This window comes from Chaetura pelagica, unplaced genomic scaffold, assembly GCF_000747805.2.
Source record: "Chaetura pelagica isolate M959 unplaced genomic scaffold, ChaPel_1.0 scaffold588, whole genome shotgun sequence".
NCBI classification, from domain to species: Eukaryota; Metazoa; Chordata; class Aves; order Apodiformes; family Apodidae; genus Chaetura; species Chaetura pelagica.
The window spans coordinates 497-11,381 of record NW_009954106.1 but is presented as its reverse complement, the minus strand read 5'-3'; the positions used below and the strand labels follow the sequence as shown (position 1 = coordinate 11,381).

The 10,885-nt window shown below is 59.0% G+C and overlaps 1 protein-coding gene across 1 annotated transcript in view; it reads left to right on the top strand.

Annotated features, from left to right (window-relative positions):
• VDR (vitamin D (1,25- dihydroxyvitamin D3) receptor) overlaps positions 1–10,311 on the top strand; it is a gene marked incomplete at its 5' end in the record, with an annotated part of 37,168 nt that extends 26,857 nt beyond the window's left edge. Inside the window, 7 exons of the mRNA XM_010002447.1 lie at positions 1,875–2,005; positions 5,250–5,434; positions 5,556–5,679; positions 6,853–7,024; positions 7,930–8,081; positions 8,756–8,872; positions 10,052–10,311. Coding sequence (XP_010000749.1) covers positions 1,875–2,005; positions 5,250–5,434; positions 5,556–5,679; positions 6,853–7,024; positions 7,930–8,081; positions 8,756–8,872; positions 10,052–10,311 — 1,141 coding nt within the window. The remainder of the gene's footprint in view (positions 1–1,874; positions 2,006–5,249; positions 5,435–5,555; positions 5,680–6,852; positions 7,025–7,929; positions 8,082–8,755; positions 8,873–10,051) is intronic.
• Positions 10,312–10,885: the final 574 nt, after the last annotated feature.

The following is a 10,885-nucleotide window of genomic DNA, read 5'->3' as shown; positions in this document are numbered from 1 at the left end:
GAATGCCCTGGAGCAGGGCAGGTTCTGGAGGGCTCTGCTCCCTCCTCCCCTCCCAACATCTCCCTCAATAGGTTCCTTCATCTGGGAGGTGAGGACACAACAAACCTCTTTGTTTACATCTCCTGCTCCAAAATAACCTCTAAATTGCACCCTGGGACCTTCAGGGTTTATATTTAGCTCCTGGAAGCTGCAGCCTGGTCCTTTTCCAGCCTGGGGGGGCCCCTCTCCCAGTGCCCCCCCCGCCCCAGCCCAGCTGGGACCAGCAGCACCATGGGGGGTTCCTGCTGGGGGAGGAACCTGAGCAGCCTCTTCATCCCAGAGCTGGGATGGAGCAGGAGCCTGGGGTGGCTTGGGGGGCAGGAGCTGCAGCTGGGGCTGGATTTGCCCCATGGACCATCCCCTGGGGCCGGATTTACCCCCCTGAGCCTCCCCTGGGGCTGGATTTACCCCCCAGAGCCTCCCCTGGGGCTGGATTTACCCCCCAGAGCCTGACCATCCCCTGGGGCTGGATTTCCCCCCCTGAGCCTCCCCTGGGGCTGGATTTACCCCCCAGAGCCTCCCCTGGGGCTGGATTTACCCCCTGCACCATCCCCTGGGGCTGGATTTACCCCTTGGACCATCCCCTGGGGCTGCATTTACCCCCCTGAGCCTCCCCTGGTGCAGAATTTACCCCGTGGACCATCCCCTGGTGCAGGATTTACCCCCCTGAGCTTCCCCTGTTGCTGGATTTTCCCCATGGACCAACCCCTGAGGCTGCATTTACCCCCCTGATCCTCCACTGGTGCTGGATTTACCTCCCTGAGCCTCCCAAGATGCTGGATTTACCCCCCTGAGTCTCCCCTGGTGCAGGATTTGCCCCATGGACCATCCCCTGGTGCAGGATTTACCCCATAGACCATCCCCTGGGGCTGCATTTGCCCCATGGACCATCCCCTGGTGCAGGATTTGCCCCCCTGAGCACCCTTGGGCAGCTCTGGCTTTGACCTGGTGGCCTTGGCACCTCCCAGGCCCCCGGGGCAGCAGCAGGATGGAGGTGGCCCTGGTGGCAGGAGGGTTGTTTTGCTTGGTGACATTTCTCCTCTGCCCTGCAGTGACTTTTCTCTTCTCATCAAACCCAAATATCTGCTCCAGCCAGTTCTTCCAGCATGGCCAGACCTCCAGGGCTGGGCACTGGTTGGTAACTTGACCTCCACTCTGGTTCCTTTTGCTGCTGGGGGGGTTTCTCCACAACCCTCCCACCCCTCCAAAGACCTGGTCCAAACCAGAAAGCTGCTTAACCTCTGGTTGAACCCCTGGGCTGTGTCCTTGTAAGAACCTCTCCTTTCTCTGTGTCCTTCTGAGAAGCTCTCCTGTTCCCCATGTCCTCCTAAGAAGTTCTTTCCCTGTGTCCTTCTAAGAAGTTCCCCTTTCCCTATGTCCTAAGAAGTTCTCCTTTCCCTGTGTCCTAAGAAGTTCTCCTTTCCCTGTGTCCTTCTAAGTTCTCCTTCCCTGTGTCCTAAGAAGTTCTCCTTCCCCTGTGTCCTTCTAAGAAGTTCTCCTTTCCCTGTGTCCTTCTAAGTTCTCCTCCCCTGTGTCCTCCTAAGTTCTCTTTCCCCATGTCCTTGGAAGTTCTCCTGTTCCCTGCTCTCCACCAATGCCCAAACCTCTAAGATCAAACCCACAGATCCTCTCCAACTTAGTCTTCCCAAGCCCCAGCTGAGAAGTCCTCTGAACCAGAACCAGCCCAGAGATGTTTCCATCATCCCTTCACCATCTCCCTCTGCCCGGAGCTCCGGGCTGAGCTCCCATCTCCCCTCACCTCCCAGACCAGCCCCTTGGCACCATCCCCAGGGTGTTGGTTGGACCTCAGACCGTTTCTCTGTGTTCCTCTCCAGGAGGAGCATGAAGAGGAAGGCCATCTTCACCTGTCCCTTCAACGGGGACTGCAGGATCACCAAGGACAACCGGCGGCACTGCCAGGCCTGCCGGCTGAAACGCTGCGTGGACATTGGGATGATGAAGGAGTGTGAGTACCTGGAGCTGCACCCCTGGGGAATGGTCCAGCTTCCTGCTGGGAGCAGAACATACAGGTCCTCTAGGATCATCTGGTCCCACCTTTCTAGGATGGGAAGTCTCAGCAGATGTTGGGTTGAGTCCGGAAAGTGGCGTTGGAAAGTGGTGGGGAGGGTCCTGGTTCCCTCACCAAAGCACCATCTTCCTGGAGACCTGGGACAAGTGGTGGCCCCAGGGGTTGGTGCTGGGACCAGGGCCATTTCACATCACCTTTGGCCACGGGTGGTGGGATGGATGGATGTCCCCCCAGGCAGGTGCTGAGGGCACCAGGGGTGTGGGGAGGGGACAGGCTGGAGGGCAGGGATCCATCCAGAGGGAGCTGGGCAGGGGGAGAGGGGGGGCTGTGCCAACCTGGGGGGGTCACCAAGGGCAGGGTCCTGCCCCTGGGTGGGGGGGACCCCGAGGACAAGCAGAGGTTGTGGGGAGAAGGGCTGGAGAGCAGCTGAGGAGAAGGAGCTGATCTAGATCCAAGCCCTTCATGTCCAGAGACACCTCCCACCAGCCCAGGTTCCTCCCATCCAACCTTGTCCCCACCCACCTGCAGGACCTTGCCCTGGGCAGCAGGTCCCTCCTGGCAACAGGGGTCCATCCCTCCATCCATCCCTCCATCCCTCCATCCATCCCTCCCTCCATCCCTCCCTCCATCCCTCCATCCCTCCCTCCCTCCATCCCTCCCACCACATGCACAGCAGAAGCTGAAGGAGCAGAGGGAAGGGAAGTGGCTCCTCCCCCAACCCAAACACTCTCACCTTGTCCAAATATTTGTCCTCTCCACCCACGTTTCTGGATGAGCACTTGGGAACGGAGCAGCTGCTGCCCACCTGTCCTCACCCACCTTGGCCACCTCCCAGGGCTTCAGGAGGAGGTTTCCAACCAATGTGACATCCTTCTCCTAGGAGACCATGTCCCCTGGGGTGGCTGAGGAGGTGACAGGGTGGCAGGGAGTGAAGAGGTGCCACCAAGGCACCTGGGTCCTCCAGAAATGCCAAACGTGGGGGTGTTGGCAGGACAAAAAATGTCTCTGTGTCCAGTTGTCCCAAAGCTGGAGCAGATCCCTGATGGGGAGGAGATCCCTGATGGGGAGGAGATCCCTGAGTCCTCTTTTCTTCTAAATGAGCAGCTGAATCCCCCCCAAAAATGGGGGCAAAGTCCCCAGAATATCCAGGTCCACCCCTGGGTGGGGTGAGGAGAAGGTGCCAACCCCTGGTCCACCTGCTCCATCCCCTCAGGGAGAGCTGGAAGCCCCAGCCCTGCAGGGGGTGGTGGCACCTTGGCCAGGTCCCAGGGCCCTGGGTGGTCTCTACAGGAGTTAATTGCTAAACCAGCTCGTTAACGAAGCCTTCCTAGGTTAACAGAACCCGACCTAATGAAGCTAAAAATAGCTTCTCCATGGACTTTGGTGCTGGAGAAATGAAGAGGAACGAGGAGATGTTGCTATTTTTAGGTGGAATCACAGATCTTGAAGTTCTTGAGGGGGGAGGGGGTTGGTGGCTTCTCCAAGCTGTGGTTGAAGGTGGTTGAGGTTGTGATGGGGATGTTATGGATCCTGAGGATGGTTGGTGTCTTCCCCAGGCTGTGGTTGAGGTTGTCACAGGTCTTGAGGGGGTTGGTGTCTTCTCCAAGCTGTGGTTGAAGGTGGTTGAGGTTGTGATGGGGATGTTATGGATCCTGAGGATGGTTGGTGTCTTCCCCAGGCTGTGGTTGAGGTTGTCACAGGTCTTGAGGGGGTTGGTGTCTTCTCCAAGCTGTGGTTGAAGGTGGTTGAGGATGTTATGGGTCCTGAGGATGGTTGGTGTCTTCTCCAGGCTGTGGTTGAAGGTGGTTGAGGTTGTGATGGGGATGTTATGGATCCTGAGGATGGTTGGTGTCTTCCCCAGGCTGTGGTTGAGGTTGTCACAGGTCTTGAGGAGGTTGGTGTCTTCCCCAAGCTGTGGTTGAAGGTAGTTGAAGTTGTTAAGGGCAAACTTGGGCCAGTTTGACCCGGATCTGAGTCTGGAGCAGAAAGGAGAGGATGAGATGGGGAGGAAAGAAGATGGTTTGGGGTCTGGTGCAGATGGAGCCTTCTCCACCCCCGTGGTGGGATGGCCTGGGGGGAGTTGGACATCCCCTCCAGTCCCAATGTTCAGCTCAGAGTCACAGGGTGGTGGGGTTGGGAGGGGGCTCTGGAGCCCCCCCAGTGCCACCCCCAGCACAGCAGGGGCACCTCCAGCAGGTCCCCCAGGATCCAGCTGGGGCTGGGATGGCTCCAGAGAAGGAGAATCCACCACCTCTCTGGGCAGCCTGGCCCAGGGCTCTGCCACCCTCACGAGGGAGGAAAGAAACCAACTGTGGGGCAGAACGGGGGGTGATGGAGCAGTGGGGTTTGGGAGGGGGCTCTGGAGCCCCCCCAGTGCCACCCCCAGCACAGCAGGGGCACCTCCAGCAAGTCCCCCAGGATCCAGGAGGGGCTGGGATGGCTCCAGAGAAGGAGAATCCACCACCTTGCCCAGAGCTCTGTCCCCTCAGGTCTCCTCTCCTGCCCCAGCTGAAGATGCTGCAAAGCATGGAGAGAAATTTCTCCATCACCAAGTTGAGCAGCCAGAGGGACCCACGGGATCCTGGTCCCACCACATGAAATTCTTCTCCCACCACCACTTGACTGGGTCCTGGGGAAGGTCTTTTGGTGCTTCTCATGGTCCCAGTCATCCAGGAACCCAATGAGTGTCCCTGGGAAGGTCCCCAGTGTGTCCTGGTGGGCTTTGTCCCTTTGCAATCAGGTCTTGGACGTGGGTAGAGAAACTGGCAGTGGGGAGCTGGAGGTTGGAGCTGAGGAGGAACTTGTTGGCTGGGAGGGTGGGGAGAGCCTGGGCCAGGGAAGCTGTGGCTGCCCCATCCCTGGGGGTGTTGAAGGGCAGGTTGGCTGGGGCTGGAGCACTGGTGGGAGGTGTCCCTGCCATGCAGGGGGTGGGATCTGGATGGTCTTTAGCTCATGGGATGGTTTGGGTTGGAAGGGACCTTCAAGCCCACCCAGATGATCCCACCAGATGATCTTCAAGGTGCTGCCCCATCCCTGAAGTGTTCCAGGTATCTGATGTAGGGCTTGGAGCAGCCTGGGCTGGTGGGAGGTGTCCCTGCCCATGCAGGGGGTGGATCTAGATGCTCTTTGAGGTCCCTCCAACCCATCCCATGGTTCTGAGCCTTCCTCCCCATCCCCTCAGTCATCCTGACGGACGAGGAGGTTCAGAGGAAGCGGGAGATGATCCTGAAGCGCAAGGAGGAGGAAGCTCTCAAGGAGAGCTTGAAGCCCAAGCTCTCTGAGGAGCAGCAGAAAGTGATTGAGATCCTCCTGGAAGCTCACCGCAAGACCTACGACCCCACCTACTCCGACTTCACCAAGTTCCGGGTACGTCTGGGCCTCCCCAGAGCCTCCCAACCCCTCCCACCCCACCACCTCTCCTGGCTTCAGACCCCAGGAACCTCCAGCTGCTCATGTCCAGTTCCTCATGTCCCACCTCCTCTCCCAGCCCCCCGTGAGGAGCAGCTCCAGCAGCAGGGGGGCAGCCAGGTCCTCCTCCATCCTCACCCAGGATCTCTCCTCAGAAGACTCCACCGACCTCTTTGGCTCCGACGCCTTCAGCACATTCCCAGGTACCACATGGACCTCCTGGTGGGTGGCAAAGCCCTGGGACAGGGTGACCAGAGCAGGATGGGAAGGCTCCTTCTCTGGAGACATCCCAAATTCACCTGGATCCTGTGGGATCTCCTCTAGGTGACCCTGCTCTGCTGGGGGGTTGGACTGGGTGGTCTCCAGAGCTTCTTCCAACCCCACTACTCTGTGACTTTGTGATGGGGGTAGAAGCTCAACAGCTTCACAGAATCGTGGAACCATGGGATGGGATGGGTTGGAGGGACCTTAAAGAGCATCCAGATCCAACCCCCTGCATGGGCAGGGACACCTCCCACCAGCCCAGGCTGCTCCAAGCCCCACATTAGACACCTGGAACACTTCAGTGATGGGGCAGCACCTTGAAGATCATCTGGTGGGATCATCTGGGTTGGCTTTAAAGTCCTTCCAACCCAAACCATCCCAGGAGTTGAATTCTATGATTGTGGGTCTTGCATTATCACATGGTGTGACAATAGAATCATGGAATGGGTTGGGTTGGAGGGACCCTGAAGACCACCTAGATCCCACCCCCTGCATGGGCAGGGACACCTCCCACCAGCCCAGGCTGCTCCAGCCCCAGCCAACCTGCCCTTCAACACCCCCAGGGATGGGGCAGCCACAGCTTCCCTGGCCCAGGCTCTCCCCACCCTCCCAGCCAACAAGTTCCTCCTCAGCTCCAACCTCCAGCTCCCCACTGCCAGTTTCAAGCCCTTCCCCCTCCTGCCCTTGGCCCAAGTCTGGGCCCTCATTCCCTTCCATCACCTCTTCTGGGATCTCATGTCTCTGTGAGACCCTCCTGGGACTGTTCCCAAGGTGTTCTGAGAGCCAGAATCACCATGTTCCTGGCTGGTCCATGGCCTGGCAGACCCCTGAGTGTCCAAGCCCTCCAGGATGTCCTTGAGGAGCATGAAGGTGACCACCAGGCTGCTCCCTGCCTGCTCAGGCTGTGGTTGGACTTGATCCCAGCACAGCAGAGAAACTCAAAGGTCCTGCTGTTTTTCAGTGACCAACTCCTGTCCCAGCCCCATTCCTCATGTCCTCCTGTCCCAAGTCCTCCTGGCAGGATGGATGCTGTGCCCACCATGGGTTGGCATGGCTCTCCTCCCCCTGTAATGTCCTACCTGGGGACCCCCTGACCTTCTCCCTCTCTCCAGAGCCTGTGGAGCCCCCAATGTTCTCCAACCTGGTGCTCTCTGAGGAGAACGACGAGAGCTCCTCCATGAACATTGAGTTCTCCCACCTCTCCATGCTCCCACACTTGGCCGACCTGGTCAGCTACAGCATCCAGAAGGTGATTGGCTTTGCCAAGATGATCCCAGGATTCAGGTGAGACCTTTGTTCCCAGGTCCAGGGCAGTTTTCCACTCAGGAATCCAGTCCCACCCATCTCACCCAGATCATTTTGTCCCTCATCTCCACAGCTTCCCTCAGGCTCTGCTCCCTTCCCAGGTCTCTTCCTACTTTCAGGTTTCTTGTCTCTCCTCTTCTGGGGTTCCTCCTCTTCCTCCTCTCTTCTTCTGGGGATCCTCCTCTTCCTCCTCTTCTCTTCTGGGGTTCCTCCTCTTCTAAGGTTCCTTCTCTCTTGGGTTCCTGCTCTCTTCTTCTGGGTTTCCTCCTCTTCTGGGTTTCCTCCTCTTCCTTCTCTCCTCTTCTGGGGTTCCTTCTCTCTTGGGTTCCTTCTCTCTTCTTCTGGGTTTCCTCCTCTTCTGGGTTTCCTCCTCTTCCTTCTCTCCTCTTCTGGGGTTCCTTCTCTCTTGGGTTCCTTCTCTCTTCTTCTGGGTTTCCTCCTCTTCCTCTTCTTTTCTGGGGTTCCTCCTCTTCTGGGGTTCTTCCTCTTCTGAGGTTCCTTCTCACCTCCTTCCTGGGGTTCCTCCTCTCCTCCTTTACCCTGACTCACCCAGACTCCATCAGCAAAACACTTGAGGTCCCTAAGAAAGCTGCTCGAGATGGTCCCATCCTGGTTTCTGAAGGTTTGGAGCAGCCTGGGCTGGTGGGAGGTGCCCCTGCCCATGCAGGAGGGTTGGAACTAGATGATCTTTAAGGTCCTGGTTCCAACCCAAGTTCCCAACATCTGGGGTTGCCTGAGGAATCACCAGAGTCCAACCCCCTTGCCCAGCAGCTCCATCCCACCCTGCTGGCACCTCCTGAGCCTTCTCTTGAAATGTCCCCATCGCTTTCATTCCCAAGTCCCTGTGTCCCCCCAAGCAATGATTCCAACCCCCCCTTGCCCAGGGACCTGACAGCAGAAGACCAGATTGCCCTGCTCAAGTCCAGTGCCATCGAGGTGATCATGCTGAGGTCCAACCAGTCCTTCACTCTGGATGACATGACCTGGACCTGCGGCAGCAACGACTTCAAGTACAGGGTGAGCGACGTGACCCAAGGTAAGGGCTGAGGGACAGACCAGCCTGGGATCCACCTGGGAAGCCCCATCGTGCCCCTTCTGCAGGGCAGGGGGAGAATCCCACAGTGGACCTTCCCCCCCGCCTTAGGATTTCATCTCATCCCACTCTGGTTTGGGTGGGAGGGACCATGAAGACCATCTAGATCCCACCCCCTGCATGGGCAGGGACACCTCCCACCAGCCCAGGCTGCTCCAGCCCCAGCCAACCTGCCCTTCAACACCCCCAGGGATGGGGCAGCCACAGCTTCCCTGGCCCAGGCTCTCCCCACCCTCCCAGCCAACAAGTTCCTCCTCAGCTCCAACCTCCAGCTCCCCACTGCCAGTTTCAAGCCCTTTCCCCTCAGCCCATCCCTCCTGCCCTTGGCCCAAGTCCCTCCCCAGCTTTCCTGGAGCCCCTTCAGGCACTGGAAGCTGCTCTGAGGTCTCCCTGGAGCTTCTCCTCTCCAGGCTGCCATCTGAGGACCAGCATGGAGAACAAGTTCTGCAGATGTCACATATTAATGGTCCTCAAATCTCTCTTGGAAGAGCCACAGAGTGAACTGGGGACACCAAGATCCTCAGTGCAAGGGCAGGAGTCCCAGGGAGGTCCCATGGGAAGCTGGGGGAGATCCTGCTCCAGAGCAGCCTGTGCTCAGTGCCCTCTTCTCTTCCCAGCTGGTCACAGCATGGACCTGCTTGAGCCACTTGTGAAATTCCAGGTTGGCTTGAAGAAGCTGAACCTCCACGATGAAGAGCACGTGCTCCTCATGGCCATCTGCATCCTGTCCCCAGGTAGGAGGGACATTTGTCCCCCAAGGTCACTGGGCATGCCAGGCTGGGGCTGCATCCCCAGGCTGGTCACCTGTCCCTGCCTCTCCAGCGTGGTTGGTTGGGAAAAGGGAATCATGGAATTCTTGTGGTTGGGAAAGAGCTTCTCCATCGTAGAGTCCACCTGAGAACCCAGCCCTGGGAGGACAAGAAGGTCATTGAGGGGTTGGAAAGTGTCCAGAGAAGGGACAGGGAGCTGGGGAAGGGTCTGGAGGAGCAGGAGAAGGGTCTGGAGAAGCTGTGAGGAGCAGCTGAGGGAGCTGGGGGTGTCCAGCCTGGAGCAAAGGAGCTGAGGGGACACCTTCTGGGTCTGCAGCTGCTGAGAGGAGGTTGGAGCCAGGGGGGTCGGGCTCTGCTCCCCAGGAACAAGGGATGGGACCAGAGGAACCGGCCTCGAGTTGCCCAGGGGAGGTTGAGGTTGGATCTGGGGAACAATTCCTGCCTGGCAAGGGGTGTCAGGGCCTGGCCCAGGCTGCCCAGGGTCCCCAGCCCTGGAGGGGCTTCCAAGGGCTGGAGATGGTGCTGAGGGACGTGGGGCAGGGGGGGCCTTGGCAGGGCTGGGTTGATGGGTGGGCTCCATGACCCTCAAGGTCCTTCCCAACCCAAATGATGCCATGAGAGGCCCCAGGGGGCAGGGCTGGACAAGGGGGGGAAGGGAAGGATGGAGGCCCAGGAGATGCCCAGACTCACCCTGAGCCACCAGCCTCACCTCCCCCTCCCCACAAGGGTCCCCAAGCCCTGGAGATGGTGCTGAGGGACGTGGTTGGGTTCTCATGGTGGGGTTGGGTTGACATCAAGTGGCCTTGATGACCTGGGAGCTCTTTTCCAACCCTCCTGGGCAGATGATTCCGTGACTCCATTTCCCTTCTCCCTCCCCCTCCCCACAAGGGTCCCCAAGCCCTGGAGATGGTGCTGAGGGACGTGGTTGGGTTCTCATGGTGGGGTTGGGTTGATGAGGGGACCTGGGAGCTCTTCCCCAACCCTTCATGGGCAGATGATTCCGTGACTCCTTCCCCTTCTCCCTCCCCATCCCGGGAGGGTCCCCAAAGCCTTGAAGGGACACCAAGCAGTGATCACCACCTCCCCAACCCCACTCCCAACCCTCCCACCCATTCCCACCTCTCCTCCTTTGCTGTCCCTCAGACCGCCCGGGCGTGCAGGACACTTCCCTGGTGGAATCCATCCAGGACCACCTCTCCGAGATCCTCCAGACCTACATCCGTTGCCGTCACCCCCTCCCGGGGAGTCGCCTCCTCTACCCCAAGATGATCCAGAAGTTGGCAGATCTGAGGAGCCTCAACGAGGAGCACTCCAAGCAGTACAGGTGCCTGTCCCTGCAGCCCGAGCACAGCATGCAGCTCACCCCCCTGGTCCTCGAGGTCTTTGGCAACGAGATCTCCTGACTCCAAGGACGCTTTTTGGTTGGAAGGGGTGGGGGGGATGGAGGGAGAAGCCACCCAAGAAAAAGGGGCCTCCCCACCCCCAGGAGACCAGATGGAAGGGGTCTGGTGGGACCTGGGCAGGAGTTTTGGCCACAGCTTTGGTTGCACAGGACTTGGTGGAGAGAATCAGCCACTCAGGAAGGTTGGAAATGACCTGGAGGATCATCCCAAAAGTCCAACCATCAACCCCACCCCCACCCGTGACAACGAAACCATCTCCCCAAGTGCCACATCTATGTGTTTTCTGAAGCCCCTCCAGGGCTGGGGACCCTGGGCAGCCTGGGCCAGGCCCTGACACCCCTTGCCAGGCAGGAATTGTTCCCCAGATCCAACCTCAACCTCCCCTGGGCAACTCGAGGCCGGTTCCTCTGGTCCCATCCCTTGTTCCTGGGGAGCAGAGCCCGACCCCCCTGGCTCCAACCTCCTCTCAGCAGCTGCAGAGCCAGAAGGTCTCCCCTCAGCTCCTTTGCTCCAGGCTGGACACCCCCAGCTCCCTCAGCTGCTCCTCACAACTTCTCCAGACCCTTCTCCAGGT